This window comes from Bos javanicus, chromosome 16 (assembly GCF_032452875.1).
Source record: "Bos javanicus breed banteng chromosome 16, ARS-OSU_banteng_1.0, whole genome shotgun sequence".
Lineage (NCBI taxonomy): Eukaryota > Metazoa > Chordata > Mammalia > Artiodactyla > Bovidae > Bos > Bos javanicus.
Window position 1 is genome coordinate 42,607,434 of NC_083883.1, and position 21,122 is coordinate 42,628,555.

Here is a 21,122-nt window from a genome sequence, read left to right on the forward strand (position 1 = left end):
CTCCCGAGCCCCGCCCCCTCCGCCGGAGCCTCATTAGCCGCCACACCGCTGCGGAGGCCGCTAGTTCTGAGTCATCAGTGACCAGAGGGTGAGTGACGGCGAGGCATACGTCGCCCGCAGGGGAGACCCGGGCCTTGGGGGCCACCCACCGGGGGGCGGGCTCTTGCGGGGGGGGGGGGTGCGGGGAGCGGTGGAGGCTGGCCAGCCCCCTCTGCGCGCGCGCCCTCGGTGAGACTAATGTAGCCCCCACTGACTGCCTTGCGACCCCCCAACCCTGGAGCAGAGAATCAGTTTCGGCCCCCAACCTGGACGGAGGGAGTTAAGGGCTGAAGCGGCCCTGAGGTGGGGTGGTGACCCAGTGCCCTGGGACCGGACTTGGGCCTTGGTTTCCGCCCCCACCCGTGACCCAGTGACGCGGTGATTCTGTTCGCAGCGTGCCAGAGTGGCTGAACACCTTGAGAAGAGCCGAGGGCCGCTGGCACTGCTGTCCCCGACGCCCACTGCATCGGGCTGCACACAAGTGCCCACCCGGGCCCCTCTAAGAGTGGTGGACTCCAGTATTTCTCCACTGTTGCGGGTGCCTGGCACCGATTAAGTAAGTGCTCATCAAATGGCAGAGGGGCTTCCCAGGTGGCTGAGTGGTAAAGGATCCGCCTGCCAGTGCTGGAGAGGCAGGAGACACCGGTGCGATCCCTGGGTCCGGAAGATCCCCTAGGGAAGGAAAGGACAACCCAATCCAGTATTCTTACCTGGGAAATCCCATGGACAGGGGAGTCTGGCAGGCTACATGGAGTCAAAAAGAGTTGTACACACTGACTGACTGAGCACGCACATCCATTGGTGGAGGGTTGTTCTGAGAACGGTGTAACAGTGCCTGGCCTGTTGGTGCCCAGTGAGTGCCAGTTGTTACTACCGGATGCCAGGCATTGGGATACCGTAGGCAGAATACTTGGCTCTGGTCTCAGGGAACTGGGAAGAGGGGAGATAAACATGTGAATCCACAGCTGCAAAAGGGTCCTTTGGGGTCCTAACTTAAAATGGATTAAGTGAAAAAATGCTGAAACGAGTTTAGTGCCTGGTCAGAGCTAAGAAGTCTTCATGAACAAATGAAGGAGCAGTTAGTTTGTAGGCGGTTCAGCCTCTTCCCCCGCTCCTGTTTTGGTCCAGCAGATGATTAACGATGCACTCACTCGCTTGCTTTCTGAGGAGAGGCCAGACTTGGCTGATCTTGACACACTCCCCTTTCTTACTCTTCGTGTTCATCCCTTTCAGAGAAACTAGAGCTTTAGGTCAGAATCAAAATGGGCATCCCTCAGGATGGAAAGCATAGTCTGGAGTCAACTCCTTGACCCTGCATGTACCAAGGACACTTGTGTATGTTTTAGGGTAGAGGAGTATTGGATCTCATCAGTTTCTCATGAGTCTAGGACCCCAAACTAGTTAAGAACATGGGCTTGGCAGTAGGCATTCCCTGAAACACACGATCTTGGCCTGGTTGTTCCTGTAATGTTCCGCGTTGCCACACACTGGATACTTTTGCGTTATATGAGTAGTGCGTCCCATGTTCCGCACCAAACTGCCCCATGGCCCTGTGCCATCTGTCAGCCTGGCCTGCCTGTGGTTGCCATGGTTCAGGGCTTCAGCTATGGTGGCTGTGCAGTTTCTTGAACTGACTTCACTGATGTGTGTAAGGACAACAGCTTGGAAGGCATGCACAGACTGGACAGTCTTTGTTCCAAGTTGGACATAAATCCATGCCCTTACAGAGCTTGGATCTGGCTACTTTTGGAACCCAGCCAATCCATGGCAACCTACTCCAGTACTCTTGCCTGGCAAATCCCATGGACAGAGGAGCCTGGTAGGCTGCAGTCCATGGGGTCGCTAAGAGTCGGACACGACTGAGCGACTTCACTTTCACTTTTCACTTTCATGCATTGGAGAAGGAAATAGCAACCCACTCCAGTATTCTTGCCTGGAGAATCCCAGGGATGGGGGAGCTTGGTGGGCTGCCGTCTATGGGGTCGCACAGAGTTGGACACGACTGAAGTGACTTAGCAACCCATGACATGGACTTGTCAGAGAAGCACAAACTTGGGAGAAAGCTGGCAGCTTCGTCAAGCCCTAAGCCCTTCCATCCTGCGTGCACACAAACTGTTCCCAGTCCCAGGAGATGTTTCCAGGGCTGAACTGTTCCTTCTTGGCAAGTGCTGCAGTCGCCCCGAACATCTGTTGACCTCATCTCCACCCAAACGCTGCGGTCTGCAGCCCCATGTCCCCCTCCTTCTATCCATCTTCAACGGCTTAGTGCCTCAGCCCTCCCTCTCGCCTGGAATCCTGCGCCCGCCCCCTTGCGCTGGCCCCAGCCACAGCTTTAAGCTCTTCCTTTGTCATGGCTCCGCCCAGTCAGGCACACCCGCTGGGGAAGGTTCCTCGTTTCTCAGGAACTCAGAGGTCCGGGGTCTAAGTTTACCCTGGCGGAGATGGACTGCCCAAAACCCAAGGTCTTCCCAGTGGGGCACTGCTGCCCCTCCCTGGGAATGCGAGCTTCGGAGGCTGGCAGCGGAAGGCTCTCAGTGCCACCCTCCATCAGGTAGCGGTCACAGAGGACCCAGGGGCTGAGGAGCATGTGCCGGGTTGGGGCTGACGTCCCTGGAGTCAGGCAGCAGTGGAGGGCCAAGCTTGGAGCGAGGCAGCGCAGACAGTCCTTACTGCGGAGTCTCTGGGTGCGGGCCTTGTCACCCAGACCCTCACCAGCCTTCTTCCTGCGTGAAAACACAGCATCTCTCACCTGACCCTGCCACGTTGGGGCTCAGCCACCTGCCCCGCCGTCTCACGCCCCCTGCCCTCGCCCCGTGCAGCAGGAACTCGGCCATGGTGAACGAACCCAGAGGGAACGGCAGCCCCGGCCCCCGCTGGGAGGGCAGCAGCAGCGGCAGCGAGAGCTCCAAGGACAGTTCAAGGTGCTCCACGCCGGGGTTGGACCCCGAGCGATGCGAGAGACTCCGGGAGAAGATGAAGCGGAGGATGGACTCTGGAGACAAGTGGTTCTCCCTAGAGTTCTTCCCTCCCCGAACTGCCCAGGGTGCTGTCAATCTCATCTCCAGGTGAGTTGGTGTAAGATAAGGAGTACAGGCTGGGAATGGAGGCAAGGTGAATAGGTGAACTGTGCCCTGCGGCTGGGCTGCACTTTGACCCAGCAGAAAAATGGTAGCTCCAAGGGGTGGAAAGAAGACAAGCCCGGAGAGATGCTTTGATACACAACTTGCCACTTTCTGGTCTGTAAAAGTCTCTCCAGGCACGTGGAATTTTTATTCACAGTCTTCCAGGAGTTAAAAATGTTCGTTCTCCCAGACAACATTCTTTGATGGAGTTTGTGGCTAGATCATGAGTAGAGTTTAGAAAGTTGAAAAACAGTGGCTTGGAGAACATTTTTAGCAAGTTTGGCATTTGGATTATGCCCTTGAAATCGAGAAATGCCAACTGGATTGCATTAGCGCTTTATGAATAGCAGTTCTTTTTTTAAAGTTTATGCTTTGTATTGCTTGCTCTTATGTGTCATTCCCATGGTTGTGAAATTTGAAGGCACAAAAATGTGCAAATGCACCACAGCTTATAATGGGCTTCCTTGGTGGTTCAGATGGTAGATAATCTGCCTGCAGTGCAGGAGATCCGGGTTCGATCCTGGGGTCAGGACCATCCCCTGGAGAAGGGAATGGCTACCCACTCAAGTATTCTTGCTTAGAGAATTCTATGAACAGAGGAGCCTGGCAGGCTACAGTTCATGGGGTCACAAAGAGTTGGACACAACTGAGCGACTAACACTTTCACTTTTTCACAGCTTATAACACAGCATATCCATGTGGCTCTTGATACTAGTCCTGGTAATGTGGCCGTGCTCTGCAGGACTCTTGGCTGCTGCCAGGACTGGGCAGTGGTGGGGGGCTGGGGAGTGGTGGAGGCAGGTAGCATGGAAGAAACTTGTGTCTGCTGACCCTCTTTTTCCCTAGAATAAGGCCTTGCTTGCCACTCTGAGGAGTGCCCTGAACCCTTATCCATCAAAATGTCTTAATTCACCCAAGATGGTAAATGTGCAAGCACTTTGAGAAGTCCAAAGTGCTGCTCTCACAGAAAATGGCTTTATTGTTGTTATCTTCGCAATAAGAGTAATCATAATTGCAGCACACTGATTGCTTGTTCACTGCGTACCTGGCACTGTTCTTGAGTTGTGAAGCCATCTGTCATGATATCCTCAGAATGTTATTAAGAAGTAGGCACTGTGCCCTGCCACATTGTAGAAATGAGAAAACTGAGGCGCAGAGAGTTTAAATAATTCTCCCAAGATCGCACAGTTGGTGAGTAGCAGAGCCAGGATGTGAATGCAGGTCAGTCTGATGCCAACCTGCAGGTGAGGCTTCTCTAAGTCCAAGACCCCATGGGAAGGTGGTGATGGGTGGTGCACCCCCAGGAGCCCCTCCTCAGAAAGAAATTCCCTACAGGTTTGACCGGATGGGAGCGGGTGGCCCCCTCTTTGTAGACGTGACCTGGCACCCAGCCGGGGATCCTGGCTCCGACAAGGAGACCTCGTCCATGGTGATTGCCAGCACTGCCGTGAACTACTGCGGCCTCGAGACAATCCTGCACATGACCTGCTGCCATCAGAGCCGTGAAGAGATCACGGGCCACCTGAACAAAGCCAAGCAGCTGGGCCTGAAGAACATCCTGGCGCTGAGGGGAGGTGTGGAGCCAGCGGCCTGCTCTCTGGGGTCTTGCTTTCTGGAGGACCTCTTCTGTCCCTGCAATGGTTCTTTTCTTGTCACCGGGTCCCATCCCTGCCAGTAGCATTAGTAGGTGTGGGTCAAGAGGACCACGGGCGACACACAGATGGAGCCACTTTTTGACCTTTTGACCTCCCAGTAGGAATTCAGTCAGGACCGCGGCCGGTGCCTGATAACCCACTGTTGTGATGTACACCACTGAATCGATCCCTTCCTGCTCCCAGCTTTTGACCCAGTCACAGAGTTCCGCTCTGACCTGTGTCCCAGGAGTGAGAGTAGCTGATTATGCCTCTGGCCCCGGCTGTCATTGGGGCACACAAGTGTGGGAAGCGGCAGTCTGCTGGGTGGGTCCTTGTGGCCTCATGTTCCCTATCCCCAAGGACCATGTCTCACCTGAGATGAGTGGAAGCTTCTCCCAGGAGGCAAGAGTTCCCAGGGAGTGGGAGAGCGAGCAGTGGGCTTGGGCGAGGTGCCTGGACACACCTAGGTGTGAGCAGGTGGGGGGGATCTCAGATGCTCCAGGCTGAATGCAGAGCGGCAGCTGTTCTCTGCCAGCCACTGCCTGCATCTGTGCCTGGCGACTGTTTGCTGGCTTGGCTGCTGTCGTCCTTCCTACTGTTACCAAGTGCTACAGTGGAAAGCGCAGACACCAAGTTCAGCAATAGGAAGGCTCTGCCTTCGAGATTCTGTTGGCCCTGGGTGTGGGCGTGGGAAGAAGGAACAGAGAGGTTCCTGGAGGTGGGGTGAGACCCAGCACTGTGACCTCCAACCCTGCAGACCCCATAGGTGACCAATGGGAAGAGGAGGAAGGAGGCTTCAACTATGCTACGGACTTGGTGAAGCACATCCGAAACGAGTTTGGTGACTACTTTGACGTCTGTGTGGCAGGTGAGGGGCTGGGGCATCCCAGTGGGTGGGGCCTGAGAGAGGAAGGAAGGAGAGGCACAGGTGAGGACCCGGAAGGTTCACTGCACCCCGGGGCCTGCCTGCACCGTGGCGGGAGGCCTGTGCTGTGATGGAATGGAGTGATGGAGTGCAGAGGTGGCTTGGACAGGCCACGTCTTCTGCGTTTCCTCCTCCTCTCATACATCACACTCCTGGGAGTGTCACCGTCCCCTAATTTTTGTTTTACAGTTTTATTTTTAAAAAACATTCATTTCTTTTTGGCTGTGCTGGGTCTTCATTGCTACACGAGGGCTTTCTCTAGTTGCGGTGAGTGGTGCCTACTCTCTAGTTGTGGTGCTCGGGCTTCTCACTGCAGTGGCTTCTCTCGTGGTGGAGCGTGGGCTCTGGCGCACGTGGGCTCAGTAGCTGTGGTGCTCGGGCTTAGTGGCCCCACAGCATGTGGGATCTTCCCAGACCAGGGATTGAACCTGCGTCCCCTGCATTGGCAGGCAGATTCTTAACCACTGGACCACCAGGGAAGTCCTCCGTCCATTTTTAAAAATGTAATGTCGCTCAGATGTCTTGATACAGAGCAACTTTTCTTTTCATTTTGAATTTGGAAGTACTATACAACTGAGTACAGTGGAATGAAAAGTACCAAAACTGAACTTGATTTTCCGTTCATGTGGCATAAGCCAGTGTCGTATGGCCAGGGCTCTTCTGTCCTTACACCTGTGCCCACCATTGGGAGCCCCTTCCTCTCCCCTTCTTCTTCAACTCCTGGTGGCCAAAATCTAACCACCCAGACTTCCAAGGAAGATATGTATGTGTTCTTGACCTGATGAAAAAAGGATGTTGTGTTTTCATGTGAAAGGGAAAAGGGCCACGTTATTTTTAACTGTATTAGGGAGGTGTGAACAGTTTCAAAATGAGGTTTTATTTACTCAAGGTGAACACGAATCAGAACCAATGATTTCCCCCCACCCTGTATCCCTTCAAATTGTAAAGTTTTGTTCCTCTGCCTTCTCTTGCTATTAGCCTGTTCCCCAGCTCTATTCCTTCTCAAACAAAAGAGAGATATTAAGGTTCCGAGGGCAGGGAATCTCAGAATAAGGTCAGGGAATGGCATCAGACCTCACTAAGCCCTGGAATCCACAGCCCTCCCTCATCCTCTCTGGGGCCACAGAGCCCCATCTCGGCCTTCCACTGCTCCATGCTTCACCCAGTAGATCTGATATGTACACTTGCCCTGTCTCTGATATGTATGGTACACATGTGACCCACTTCTTGCTCCTGGGTGTAGCCAAGATGGACCTTCAGGCCTCAGTGATAAATCCAGATCTCAGGAGAGAGAACTCTAGTTTCAACTGTAGTTTCTTTAGCTACAGCCGGGAGGTGAGGTTTACCTGCTAGAAAGGGCATGGCCTTCCCTCTTGCCCTCACTCTTGGGGTCTGGGCCTTAAGCTTCTTGAATAGGGACTTAAGTATGATGAGGCAGTGTGTGCCAGACACACTGGAAGTCCAGGGATTCGTTTGATGCATCATCTTGGCATGATGATTTTTTCAAATATTTTGGAGAAAATTATATCACTCTTATTAAAACGAACCCAGTTATGTGATGGAGTAGAACATCGGAGTGATCTGAACTTTAAAAAGTAAGCCATGTGACTTCAAGGAAATTACTTCTTGTGAGGGCTTTGGGCTGTGTCCCCAGGCCCCCAGTGTACAGGTCCACTCAGTGTTAGGAATAGGGTGTTGAGGTGGATGAGTATGGGAGGCCCTGATGAGAAATTGGGAATTCAAGTGTCCTTGCTCACGGGGCCACGAGATGGTTGATTGGGGAATGTGCCCACATGTGGTGGGCATTGGATGGTCACAAGTAGAAACCAGCAGAGCTGTGAGTGTACAGTTGCCGAGCGGTTTGGTGCCTTGCTCATGGTGAAGTGGATGAGAAAGTGGACGGGTGGATTAGGAAGCACCCAGCTGGCCACCATAGAATAAGAACGTAGCAAAACCCAAACGTCAGCAACGGCTGGATCTCTTGGGTGCTGTTGAGGTTTTCTAGAGTTTTGGCTGTTAAAACCTCTGTTTCTGAAATTCCTGCTGGAAAAATAGCCTTGTTATTGAAAGTGTAGCAGTCTGGTGTTTAATCCTCCCACCCCCTTATCCCTGGAACAGTAGTTCTTCTATCCATTTTTGATGACTCGGGCTTTCTTAAGAATGAAACTGCTTTGTCACAGCAAAGCAGCCTGGCTGTCCAACAGCATGGGTTCAGGTCTGTGACTTCCTTAGGGTCCTGCCCTGGCCTCAGGCTGAAGAAGCCAGTGCTCTGCTTGTAGTTCATTAGGTCCTCGAGTCTTTCAGTGCAGGCAAAGGCACTAGTGAGTTTAGTCCTCTGGGGAAGTGGGGTGGGGTGAGGTATACTGTTCCTGGATCTAGATGTGCCTTGGGGAGGTCTGGCTCCGCCTCCCAGACATCCCTGCCATCACAGGATGTGGACATCTGTGCCCCGCCCCGCCAGCCGCACCCCGGCCCCCCCCCACCCCCACGTTGGCACACTCTGGGAGTTTGTTCTTTTGTGGGGCTGCTCTTTCCACTGTCAGTCAGCTCTCTGAAACTGATTCTAGTTCTGCCATCAGAAGCAGCACAAGATGTAGCGAATAAGGAACTCTGTTTTCCCAGTGACAGACCTGTGGGCATTTAGGAATAATTATCATGTTCTCTCCATTCTTTTCTTCAAGCAGAACCTCCACTCTCTTAACTTCTTCCTTGTGTAACATGGTTCTGACTGTACTGTGTGGAACCACTGAGTGATTTTGATGTGAAATTAAAAGCACCGTTTTCATCCGGTACCTAGAGTCAAGCCCATCCTCCCAAGCTGCCCAGCCAGTGTGAATGTAGCATTTTCTCTTTTCTGTGGCCACCAAATCCAGGTCAGCTTGGCCTGACTGCATGGACCATGAAGCAGGACAGTGTGGGAATTTGAGGGCAGTCCACCCCCACTCTTGGGAGCGGTGCTGACTCTAATCCAGCTCTCACCGAGGGTCACCTTCTGGGCGAGGGGCCCATCTGAGCAGTGCAGCCGTCACCACTTCAGCCTGTCCGTGCTGAGAGGCTAGAAGGTATGGGTCCGGAGCTGTCCACTGCCGGCTCTCTGGTTTCTTCATCACTCACCTTGAGCGGGTGGAGCCAGCCTCTTTCTATGGTATCCCTGTTGGCAGGTTACCCCAAAGGCCACCCTGAAGGAGAGAGCTTTGAGGCTGATCTGAAGCACCTGAAGGAGAAGGTGGCTGCAGGAGCCGACTTCATCATCACCCAGCTATTCTTTGAGGCTGAAACATTCTTCCGCTTTGTGAAGGCTTGCTCCGAGATAGGCATTACCTGCCCCATCCTCCCCGGCATCTTCCCAATTCAGGTGAGGGTCCCAGGAGGGCTAATGGACTCCCACCACTGTCCCTGCTCATCCTAGCACTTCCCCCTCAGCCAGGGCTCTGGGGTGAAGTTCAGGCTCAAGTTCTTTCTGAAGCTTATTAGATTTTCATTAAACGGATGCTCAGTCTTTGCAAAATGCTATCTTTCTAGCCACTTCAGACCCCTGATGTCTTCTCAAATAGCAATAGTATCTGTTGGAGAGGCTTGCTGATAAGTGTCATTGAAAGGGGTTATTACTCTTGTTATAAATTTTGGTTAATGGTTTCCAAACTTCACTGTCACCAGTATCATTTAATGAGCTTTTTCAAAGGATAGATTTCCAGACCTCATGCCTTGAAGTTCTGGTTCAGTAGATCTGAGGTGGGGCTTGGGAATCTGTCCATTACTTCTTAAATGTGGTGGGCGATTCTGGTGATTGGTGAGGCTTGGGAACCACTGGCTTAAATGCCCGCCGTGCTATCAATAGATCCATCGAGGGGCCAAAGGGCTGCCTCAGGCCTGTGGCTGAGATGCTATGAAGTATGAAAGTGTTAGTCATGTCTGACTCTCTGTGACCCCATGAACTGTAGCCTGTCCAGCACCTCTGTCCATGGCATTCTCCAGGCAAGAATACTGGAGTGGGTTGCCATTCCTTTCTCGAGGGGATCTTCCCAACCCCGGGATCGAATCTGGATCTCCCTCGTTACAGGCAGATTCTTTACCACTTAAGCCACCAGGGAAGCCCGAGGGATGTTGGGGGCAGCTACTCTCATCTGCAGAGTAGAAAAAGCTGAAGTAGGCAAGGGTGCTTTGCTGTATGGCCTGACTGTCCTGGGTCACCCTGTGTCACATTACAGGGGCCAGGAGACCCGGTGGGGGGATGAGTATGGGGGGTGAGAGACAGGCTGGGAGATGGCCCCTGCAGCGCCCCCATGTCTTGGGCAGGGCTACCACTCCCTCCGGCAGCTGGTGAAACTATCCAAACTGGAGGTGCCACAGCAGATCAAGGATGTGATCGAGCCCATCAAAGACAATGATGCTGCCATCCGCAACTATGGCATCGAGCAGGCCGTGAGCCTGTGCCAGGAGCTGCTGGCCAGTGGCTTGGTTCCAGGCCTCCACTTCTACACCCTCAACCGCGAGGTGGCCACCATCGAGGTGCTGAAGCGCCTGGGGCTTTGGATTGAGGACCCTAGGTGAGGCCAGGGGCCCCGAATTCAGGCCCAGGAGCCACAGAGGAGAGTCGGGTGGGTCAGGAAGTCAGAAGTCCCAGAATGTGCGCACCCTAGCTGTGCCAGCCGCCATGGGGCACAGAGGGTTGTGCGGTGTCTAGTGTCTTAGAGCTCCAGTCTCAGCCAGAACTGCCTGTCCAGCTTGGTGTTTGAGTTCGATGGAAGAACCTGGGCTCAGTGCTGCCTCCCTCCCTCCCTCTGTCCAGTCCTTGACCCTTTCTTCTCCATTCTCACCCAGGCGTCCCCTGCCCTGGGCCCTCAGTGCCCACCCCAAGCGCCGGGTGGAGGATGTCCGGCCCATCTTCTGGGCCTCGAGACCAAAGAGTTACATTTACCGTACGCAGGAGTGGGACGAGTTCCCCAATGGCCGCTGGTGAGTGGGGTTCTGTTTATCCGAAGGAGGAGGGAGTCTGAGTGTGGAGGAGCCTTTCGGACAATTCACAGGAATGCACCGCCCCCGGGGCAGGTGGAGGCCATTGTCTGGAGTATGATTTGACCTAGGGCACCTCCTCCGCCAGGGGCAATTCCTCCTCTCCGGCCTTTGGGGAGCTGAAGGACTACTACCTCTTCTACCTAAAGAGCAAGTCCCCGAAGGAAGAGCTGCTCAAGATGTGGGGGGAGGAGCTGACCAGTGAGGAAAGCGTCTTCCAAGTCTTTGCCCACTACCTCTCGGGAGAGCCCAACCAGAATGGCTACAAAGTGAGTGCGGCTGGGGTGGGATCCCCGGGTACTGTCCCTCATCCTGTGGGCCACACGCCCTACCCTGAGTCTTGTCACCGTGTCTGGATGTGGCACCTCGGCCAAGGGAGGAGGTGAGTCAGGGGGTCCCCATGTGGGGTGCCTGGAAGGGGCTTACAGAGGGAGAGACAGGCTAGGTCTCTGATGGGGACTGTAACAGGGAGGGACCCAGGGCGCCAGGTCGGATTGTTGTTCCAGCTGGGCTCACCCTTCTCAGGTGACTTGCCTGCCCTGGAATGATGAGCCCCTGGCAGCCGAGACCAGCCTGATGAAGGAGGAGCTGCTGAGAGTGAACCGGCGAGGCATCCTCACCATCAACTCCCAGCCCAACATCAACGGGAAGCCGTCCTCTGACCCCATCGTGGGCTGGGGCCCCAGTGGGGGCTATGTCTTCCAGAAGGTGTGGCAGGGACCCATAGGGCTACCCACCCCTTGACCTGCATGCAGGGGTTCTCCAGGGCTGAAGACAGAGCGGCCTTCCTCTCGGGGACTTTTTATTCTGAGCAGCAGTAAATCAAAGTGGAAGGGAGCTCAGGCTCGGAGTCGGACAGACCTGGATAGAATGGTCACTTGGCTGCTCTGAGCCTCAACTTTCCCTTCTGTAAAATGGGGATATGCCAGGTGTTTTGGGAATGAAACACAAAAAAGCACATAAAGTGCTTAGCACGTGGGAAACGTCCCCTAACTGGGAGCTGTTAGTACTGTTCCTTGTGGATCCCTTTCTCCAGGGGCTGCTAGAGTCAAAATTACATTCTAAACTAAAGCCTGAAGGCTCAGGGGTTAGACAGACTTGCGTTTGTATACCAGCTCTGCTGTGTACAGTTAGTGCAGACAAGTTCCTTAACTTCCCTGAACTTAAGTTTCCTCATCTACAAAATGGAGCTAACAGCCCCCACTTTGCAGTTTTATGAGTATTATAGCAAGTGAATTTAGATAAACCCAGCTTTGGAGTTCCCTGGTGTCCAGTGATAAGACTCCACACTTCCAATGCAGGTGGATGGGTTAGATCCCTCGGTCTGGGACCTAAGATCCCACATGCCATATGGTGGCCAAAATTTAAATAAATAAACCCAGCTTAATTCCTGATGGCCAAGTAGTGCTGGAGAAGCCCTCCACCCAGCAAACAGGGGATAGGGTGTGTCAGGCCTCTCTTGCCAAACTGGGCCCCCTGTACAGCTTCTGAAATGGTTTCTCCGTGGACATTTTGTCCACTGGATGGAAGGGTGCCAGATGGCCCTCAGACCCGTCGAGACCAAGAAACTGCACATACCTGCTCCCCTCCCTGTCATTCATGTATTTGCTAACTCTAGCCAGTGGCCGCTGTTCATCCCGACACCTTAAGTGTCCTTCCACACGTGTCCTCATGGGTGTCTCGCCAGCATGGTCAGCAGGACAAGCGTCCAGTGTTTCAGAGCACAGAGCTCGCTCAGCAGCGCCCGTGGAAGGTGTCCAGCGAGGCCTGCAGGTTATATGACAGTGCCTGTCTCCCTCCCACAGGCCTACTTAGAGTTCTTCACTTCCCGAGAAACGGTGGAGGCGCTTTTGCAGGTGCTGAAGAAGTATGAACTCCGGGTGAATTACCACATCGTGGATGTGAAGGTAGGCCAGCCCTGGGTCAAAGGGCGCCCGGCAGGGCCAGAGCACCAGGGCCAAGGGCCCCACATTTACTCTGCCATTCAGCAATCACAGAGTGCCCAACTGGGCCAGGCATCATGCCAAGCAGATTAGCAGACAGAGCCAGGCCTCACTCCTAGAGCTCCCAGCCTAGCGAGGAGGCCATCAGTGGATAATTATGAATGGGCGCAAGCTGCTGCACTTTGTAACAGTGAACTTCAGTGGAGGAAGCTGGAGATGCGGGAGGGATGTCTAACTTGAGAGGTCAGAGGAGGTGATGGGAGGGATCTGTGTAATCTGAATCTTTAAGGATGAGGAGTAAAGGGCAATCCAGAGAAAGGGCCGAGGGTGTGCCAAGGCCTCTTTGCTGAATGGGGTCAGAGGGAGGCTGAAGTGTTAGCCAGGCCCAGGTCTTTAGGGGTCTCAATTGTCATGCTTGGCATTTGAGGTTTCCCTTATAGGCAAGAGGTAGCCTTGGCCCTGTGTTTGATTGGGGGCAGGTCCCAGTGGACAGCTGTGTGGATAACAGGGCTGGGCAGACAAGAGTCCCCAGGCCTGGTGGTCTAAGTAGCAAAGAGAGGCCTGGCCAGGCGAGACATGAGAGGAAGTGAGCAGAACCACTGAAAGAGGAGCTGATTGGCACTTCGGGTGGAGGACAGAAAAGGCCAGGATGACTTCTGACTTTCAGGCTTGTGGCTGGTCACAGAGCTGCAGAGCTGGGGGGCGGAGAGGGGAACAGGGGTGCGCGCTCCAGGTGAGAGGACTGCAGCTGTCTGCACCCCAAGTCTGCTCCTGCCCACCTCCCCCAGGGTGAAAATATCACCAACGCCCCTGAGCTGCAACCCAACGCAGTCACCTGGGGCATCTTCCCTGGCCGAGAGATCATCCAGCCCACAGTGGTGGACCCGGTCAGCTTCATGTTCTGGAAGGTAAGGGGGCCAGGAGCAGGCCTGCCCTGCCCACCTACAGAGCCTTGTGCGGGCCGTGTCGCCAGGTCCTGGGTAGGTGGCTGGAGGCTGCACCCCCAGGGCTGGCAGCAGCCTGACTCTGACTCACGGTGTTTTACCTCTCGCCCGGGGAGGGGGGTGGTACTGGCAATGGGCTATGCTGAGTTTTTGGAATACATCCTGTTGGGCAGCAGCAGAGGCCCTTGGGGTGCTGAGCATGGAGCCCCGACGTAGGGGCAGCTCTGGTAACTTGGCTGTTGTGTCTGTGTATCTCTGTCTGTCTGTCTGGGACTGTGCGTACCTGTGCCTCTCTGTGTGCCTGTGTCTCTGTGTGTGTGTTTCTGTACGTGCGATTATGCGTACCTGTGCTTTCCTGTATGTTTGCCGTGTCTCCGTGTGTGTCTGTGCGTACCTGTGCCCCTCTGTGCGTGTGTGCCTGCGACTCCGTGTGTGTGTGTGTGTGTGTGTGTGTGTGTGTGTGTGTGCCTATGTGCTTGCATGTGCACACACGCAGGATGAGGCCTTCGCGCTGTGGATTGAGCAGTGGGGCAAGCTGTATGAGGAGGAGTCCCCCTCCCGCATGATCATCCAGTACATCCACGACAACTACTTCCTGGTCAACCTGGTGGACAACGAGTTTCCGCTGGACAACTGCCTGTGGCAGGTGGTGGAAGACACGTTTGAGCTTCTCAGCAGGCCCCCCCAAGACAAGAGGGAGACAGAGGCGCTGTGACCCTGCACCCTGACAACCTTAGCTTGAGGCCACTGTGTCCCGCCTTCCTCATCTCCATCCTGGCTCTTTGGGAGACCCCTGTTCTTCGTTTCTCCCCAGCCCTGGCCTCCACCTTCTGACACAATGATGGCAGCTAGACTGGTGTGAGGTTCCCAGGCTCTGGCTAGACTTGAGTCCGCCCCACACGGGAACCTGGTGTTCCTGCTCAGCTGAGAGTCTGTGCTCTGGTGGGGAGCAGCCACTTCCACAAAGACCCCATGGACGGAACGCCGTCCACCCCGAGAAGGGCTGTTGCTAATAGAGCCCCTTGGGGCCAGCCTGGGACTGACTGCCAGTGACCTTGCTCCTGGGCGCCAGGAGAACAGGCAAAGTGAACATTGCAGCAGGCCCTGTGGGACTGCAGAGGAGACACGGCAAGGTCATAGCGCCTCACCCTTCCACCTCCAAGGCATTGGCAGCCGGGTGCCACCCATTTGGGAATGAAGAGGCAGCCACTGCCCTGCCTGCCAACTGCCCCGTCAGGCGGTGGCCCCTGGACGGACCTTGGACTGAAACCTAATAGTTTTGGCCTCCTTTTAGCAGAGAGCTCAACTGGGTTTCTCCCCTTTCTACAGTGCTGCTGTTTGAAAGACGTATCCCTGTGACTCAAGAAACTGCCTCTTAAGGGTTAAAGGTGTTTGAACCCTTGTACCCTTGGCCTTCCCATTTCTCCCCTGGCCCTGAAGGGTGAAAGGATACCCTGCCTGTTACCATCAAGGGTGAAGATGAGGTTGGTCCAGCTCGACTGACTTCTTCCTGGCTTATTTTTCAGGCGGAACCCCCTCCTCCTGCCAGCTGCTTCCTCCCCTCGGAGCACCCTGTCCAGGAAGCTGTCTGCCTGGCACTGCTCCCCGCTGCCCAGGGGCTGTGACTTGACACAAGCACACAGGCTGGTCCCTGTCCCAGTCCCTCTTGTGAGTCTTCACCATCTCAGGGGCAGGAGAAGGGGGCGAGTGTCAACAGAGCAGCCTGATGGCAGAGAAAATGGATCACAGGGGCTGGCTGGCAGGGGCAGGCACCCTTTAGGAGAGACAGAGAAGTGGCTGGGGTTAAGAAGGGTGTTTTATTGTCCTTCAGAGTTCTTGGCCTGGGCTCTCTGTGGCCTGAGCCTGCGCTCCGCAGATGGGTGGGGCTCCGATCTGTTTTCCTTTCCATGACAACAAGTCACAGCTGCAGCTGGGCCCCCTTCTCCGCCCCAGGTCCACCCAGTGCTGGGGCTCTGGCAGTTTCCAGCCTGCTTCCAGGCCTCCTGAGGCCTGCCTTGCTCCAGGGCCTCATGCTGCTGCTGGCTCTGGTCCTCAGGGCCCTGGCTGCCAGACACTGGTGCCACTTCTTAAAGGCCTGGAATCAGGGAGGGAGGTGCTCTTTGGCTCCCTTCCAGGTCTGTGTGGTCAGTACTGGGCCCAGATCCTTCTGTCCCTGAGGAAAGAGAGGGCCCTTCCCTCTGCCCCAGGCCAAAAGCCCTGGCTCAGGATACATGTGATCTGTGACCAGGGAAGCTAGGCTCTGCATGTCAGGAAGGGGTGACGCTCAGCAACCCACAGCCATCACGGGCTGGTGTGACCAACAGCTGTGTCACGGGCCAAGCCTTGTTCTCAACCAGTGACTGTAGGGCTGGGCGGAGCCCTTGGTCACCAGCTGAATTAAAGAATCCAGGCTGTTTTCTCCTAACTGAATTGATCCGTCCTTGAAAACGGAGAGGCTCTGGGGACAGCCGCCAGGGAGGGTGCAGCTCAGGAATGCTCAGGTGTGGCCCTGTTGGGAAGGGCCTGCTGGAGATGGGGCCCCTGCCGGTACCTGGGAAAGGACCCAGCCGTCCTCCTGACTCTGTAACCGCTGAGCCACCTGCAACCGCAGGACGCGCCACCGCCACAGTCGCCAGGCCCATCTCAGGTGCCGCTGCCTGAGCTGTGGGGACAGTTGCTAGGAGGCCCTGAGCTGGGCCCACCGCTGTCCCTGGCAGCCCCCAGCACCCCAGCTGCCTCTCCCCACCTGCAGCCCTGATGGAAGAGGGGGCCATTCCCTCTGCTTCAGGCCAAAAGCCCCAGCTCGGGGGAAAGGGGGTGTGACAAGGGGATGTCATCTGAGATGTAGTAACAGTGCAGGTCCCTGGGCCTGTTCCCAAGGTTTCAGGCTTGGTAGGTTCAAAGACCAAACTTGGAAAGACAGCGTGTCCAGGGGTTAGGGCTGGGAAAGGGACGGGATGGGCAATCAGCGTGGGGTTGGGAAGGGGCCCCCCACTCACCAGAGTCCGCACCAGCCTCTCCGCCCCCTGAACATCTACCCAGCGCTGCCACATGGCTGCCTGGAGGCTGGCCTGCTGGGAGCTCTGCAGCCGGCGCAGCCGGGCCTCAAGTCGCCAGCACTGCAGGTATTTCCTCCTAAGGGGAGAGGCCTTGGTGGGTCCTGATGGCCATTACAACTTCCTCGTGGTCAGGATAAAGGGCAGAGCTCCAGGCCTGGGCCTATGCCCCTGGGATCCTGTGGGACGAGCACTGGCCGGGGAGGGGTGGGGGCCCAGGTCTGGCCAGGGTCAGGCAAACCCTTCGGCCTGTCCCCCATCTTCATCTCTCCCTCTCTACGCACACCCTCTGCTCCTACCCCAGATGCCTTGTCTGGCCCTCGAGGTCTCTGGTTTCAGAGCTGCAGTCCCCTCCTGCCCCGGGAGGGCGCTGGCCCGAGGTCCAGCAGGCGCACCTGGGCCCCTGCAGCTGGAGCTGGGAGGTGGGGCAGAGGGGAGGCTGGCTGTCACCTGGAAAGGGGAGTTGGAAGAGGTTAACACATCACTCGGGAGGAGACTTACCGCCCCGATGCTTCTGGAGGTTGAACTGTAAGAGAAGGGTGAACAAGAAATGGTATTGAGCGAATGAAGCCAGTGTCCCTGCTTCCACCACAGCTGCCCAAGTCTCCTGTGGCCCAAAGAGAAGGAACCGGGTGGGGCGGGAGAAGTTGTCGTTGTTTTCCCAACATTGGGAAATGTTCCAGAATAGGAGATGGGTAGGGAAGACAGTAAATAGAAAAGACAGGTTCGTAGAGAGCTCGATGCTGATTTCCAGGCCTGTGAGGGCTGGTAACTGACTCACCGCTGCACTTCAGACCTCGTTTATCCCCAGAGGGAGGGTCTCCTTACTCTGAGCCCAGGACGCTTCTCCCCGCATCCGTCCACTGGGGCTGCGGTGCTGGGTTGGGCTGGGTCCCATGGCCCATGGCCTGCAGCTGCAGGTCTGAAGGAACAGAGAAAAACCTGAACCCCAGTGACCTGGCAGGATTCCTTTTCTGTCCTGCCCCAGCCAGTCAGGGGACTTCCTGTTTGTGTGTGCACAAGTGGGACGGTTCACATTGCCTCAGGTTCTCCTGTGAGGCTTCCAGAGGAGACAGGAAAGGGCCAAGAGTAATGTGGCCCTTGGTACACGCCACTGCCTCTTCCCACATCCTCCTGCATGGCTGGAGACTGGGAGGCAAGTGGACTGATAAGAGCTGCTGCTCAGAGCCTTCCTGTGTCAGGCACAGCCTGTGAGGTGGGCATTTCTCTCCCTAGTTAGTGACATAAAGTTAAAAGTTACTTGTTTGAGGCCCCACCTCTCCAGAGTGGTTTGACTCCAGGGCTGGAGCCCCCAGTGACTGCTCTATACAAGTGGGGGCGGGGGGTTCTCAAAGGGAGCCTGTGCCACCAAGAGATGGCATAAAGCCTGTCCCTGTTAAGTGAGGCCTGCCTGGGCACATGTGTGCATTCGGTAGAAAGAAGGGGGCCTGGAATTCACCCTAGTACCACTGGCCATTCCTGGCATCTACTGTATTTTGTTTCTACAAGCCTCAGTTTCTCCATCAGTAGATGGGATCCCTGTCTGCCTTTGCTGACAGGAATGGAAGTGTTTATAAACATACTCTGAAAATAAAGTTGTCTTGAAACACAGGTCTAGAAAGAAAATACCCAGAGACTTCAAAATCTGCAGTTGCCATAGCCCCGCATAGGTGAAAATGCAGATTCTGCAAGTAGCCAAAGCTAGTCCCTTTCAATTCCACTTAAAATAAATGACTTGAGTCTTTTTTCTTAGAACCTTCCTAGAGGCTATGGCATGCTTCCTGGCATCCTAGAGTAGGATTCTTGATGCTGCCAGTCATCTAGAGGAATACTGTGTGCCCTGCAACGAAGTGTCCCTAGACTGCTGTGCAGTGGCACTGTGCCTGGAGTGACGCTCTCACTGTGGCTTCTCCCCTCCTGTTAGGCTACCCAGCTCTTTGTCACCATTTCTACTGAACTCGATTACCTATGTTGATCCTAGGCTGCACCTTGACTTGGGAGTTTAGGTGTCTGCTCTTTAACAGTTGCCATCCAGGGTGTGCCTTTGTAGCAGACTGCACTGGCCTGGCACTTGGCAGGTGCTCAGTAAGTATTTGCTGATGGTCCCACAGTTGGCTGACTGCCAGACCAGAGGCTGTCTGAGAACTAGTAGGGGTGGTGTCCACAAGGCCACTGGGATCCTGGAGAAGCATCCAGCCACCCTTGCCACCTGGGCTGAATCAAGCTAGATTCTGAGGCCACTGGCCCTCGGGTCATTTTGGACCTCCCACCTGACCCAGCCCGGCCTCACCTGGCTCTTCAGGGCTGGAGGGTTCATCAGCACCAGGAGGCGCCCTCTGGTGGCCATCCCAGGCCAGCGCCGGAGGCTGGCCCTGGGCCTGGCCGGGTGGGCTCTGCTGGCTTTCTGGACCTCCGCCTGTGGTTCTAGCCACACTCTGAACAGCGCTGTCTGCCACTGGGCCCAGTGGGTTCGCAAGAAGCGCCTGGGCCCAGCCTGCTGGAAGTGGGTGACTGCAGTTCGCTGGACATGGCCCTGAGTCGCTGACTGGGTCCAGGTCTCTTGGACCCTGGGGGGAGGGAGGAGCCCACACTGAAGTCATCGGGGCCGGGACTCTCCAGCGGGTCCAGGCAAAGCCCCATGCCTGTGCTCCCCTCCCTCATCCCTCTCCTGTTGAAATCAGGTTCAAATGGGCACGGAGAGCGGCAGAATATTACATGTGGGGACAGAAAGCGGGCCTGCCCACTGCTCCTTTGTTCCCATCCCCTCACAAGCACTGCTGTATATTTTCAGCACCTGGTGTGCGTCTGGCCTGAGCTGAACTGAGAGCATGCCCATGGTAATCCTGGGACCACCCTGCAAGGCAGGCCTGTTATCTTCCTTTGACCTTCAAAGTCAGACTTGCCCAAGGAGGGAGTGGCTGGAGAGTACAGAGCTGGCATTTAACCCCACGACTAGCTGCAATGACCAGGATGTCCTATCCCATGACCCCTAGCCCCCTGAGCCCCACCACTAGCCACCAAATACCCTGTACCCTGACACTAAACAAGTTCAAGGTCTAAGCTGGCCCCACACAGTACGGGACTGCCCTCAGGTCGAGGGCACCCACCTGGCGCTCAGAGTTGGGACAGCATGGTCTCGAATGACCTGGTGCTGGCAGGACTCACGTGCCCACAGCATCCAGCAAAAGGCCTGGGCCCTGGAGCTCTCTCCTGCCTGCCGACGGGCCGTGCGACACAGGCCTGGGGCCACTCGCCTTGCAACGAAGGCCTGCTGGGCCCAGGTCCTCCTCAGCTGCCTGTCTGCCTGGCACCTCTGCTCTCGGCTTCTCCAGCAGGAGGCCTGGGCCACACGCAGCTCCCAAGGCTGGGCTGTGGCCGCTGGGGCCTCACTGGCAAACGTGGCCCTGGGTATCCGTCTGCTCAGATCATCTTGGAAGGCTGGATGCTTGGCCCAGGAGGCTTTCACGACTCTACACCAGGCCTGGAAGTGGCTGCAGAACGGGCAGAGGAGGAGCCTAGGTGGCTTCCCAGTCAGAAGTCTCATTTATTCAAAGTTCAGTTCAATCGATCAGTCGTGTCCAACTCTGCAACCCCATGGACTGCAGCAGTCCAGTCCAGGTATTCAAAGCTACACCTGAAACTCGTCCACAAACCATCACAGGTTATACACGGTTTTGTATACACAGCCTCGGTGCCTTAAGAACATCTGGACCAGACTTCCCTGGAGGTCCAGTGGTTAAGACTCTGCCTTCCACCCACTGCAGGGGGCTTGGGTTCAATCCCTGGTTAGGGAACTAAGATCCCACATGCAATGCTATGCAGCATGGCCAAAACAAACAAAAAAATCAATAATTTCTTTTTTTTTTAAGGAAAAAAAGGAAATGTGGACTGATGTGTGACAGGTGAAAGTCCTGGCTTTCATTTAGGGGCCTCGGCATGCGTGCACCCTGGCTGCTGAGGGCAGGCTGCCTGGGACGGTGTGGGAGCCTGGTGGTGTGGGTCCAGGTCCCCTACATCAGGGGAACAGCTACACCCTGTCTTCCCTCACACGGCAACTCTAGGGCAGGAGGTCAGTGAGGGGACTGTGGTCAGAGGGGCCAAGAAAACATCAGCTACTCTGCAGTGAATGGTTCACTGCCCCTGTGGGAGCACTGAGAACGCCTGTGAGTTTGTATAGAACCAACCCTGGGAGAAAACATGATCTGTCCCCTTCTGCTTTTAAACACGCGCCCAGGTAATTCCCTGGTGGTCCAGTGGTTAGATCTCCATGCTTTCATTGTCAAGGGCCCTGGGTTCAATCCCTAGTTGGGGAACTAGGATCCCACAGGCTGTGGGGGTGTGGCCAAAGATAATTTTTTTAAAAACCACATGCATCTATGATCTGTAGATGTGTGTCACTAGACCATCTCTGTTTCAGATTTCACTCTCTTCTTTGACTATGGAATT

At 55.4% G+C, this 21,122-nt stretch overlaps 2 protein-coding genes across 5 annotated transcripts in view; one reads left to right on the forward strand and one right to left on the reverse strand.

The window, feature by feature from the left end:
- On the forward strand, positions 1–16,045 carry MTHFR (methylenetetrahydrofolate reductase). 4 transcript variants are annotated; one of them, XM_061382706.1, is made up of 13 exons: positions 1–88; positions 434–595; positions 2,859–3,104; positions 4,497–4,735; positions 5,553–5,663; positions 8,882–9,075; positions 10,017–10,267; positions 10,542–10,676; positions 10,822–11,002; positions 11,259–11,441; positions 12,539–12,640; positions 13,465–13,584; positions 14,117–16,045. In XM_061382706.1, the coding sequence occupies exons 3-13, from the start codon at positions 2,872–2,874 to the stop codon at positions 14,333–14,335; spliced, it is 1,968 nt and encodes a 655-aa protein (XP_061238690.1). In that variant the 5' UTR covers positions 1–88; positions 434–595; positions 2,859–2,871; the 3' UTR covers positions 14,336–16,045. The 4 variants fall into 4 exon arrangements, with proteins under 4 accessions (XP_061238690.1, XP_061238691.1, XP_061238692.1 ...); XM_061382707.1 differs by lacking the exon at positions 1–88 and adding an exon at positions 160–342; XM_061382705.1 differs by lacking the exons at positions 1–88; positions 434–595 and adding an exon at positions 609–2,590.
- The window catches only part of C16H1orf167 (chromosome 16 C1orf167 homolog), a 22,114-nt gene continuing 16,410 nt past the window's right edge, over positions 15,419–21,122 (reverse strand). Inside the window, exons 13-19 of the mRNA XM_061382701.1 lie at positions 19,784–20,167; positions 18,967–19,243; positions 17,505–17,598; positions 16,976–17,126; positions 16,620–16,755; positions 16,172–16,282; positions 15,419–15,715 (exon numbers count right to left, since the gene is read on the reverse strand). Coding sequence (XP_061238685.1) covers positions 15,539–15,715; positions 16,172–16,282; positions 16,620–16,755; positions 16,976–17,126; positions 17,505–17,598; positions 18,967–19,243; positions 19,784–20,167 — 1,330 coding nt within the window. The 3' untranslated portion in view covers positions 15,419–15,538. The remainder of the gene's footprint in view (positions 15,716–16,171; positions 16,283–16,619; positions 16,756–16,975; positions 17,127–17,504; positions 17,599–18,966; positions 19,244–19,783; positions 20,168–21,122) is intronic.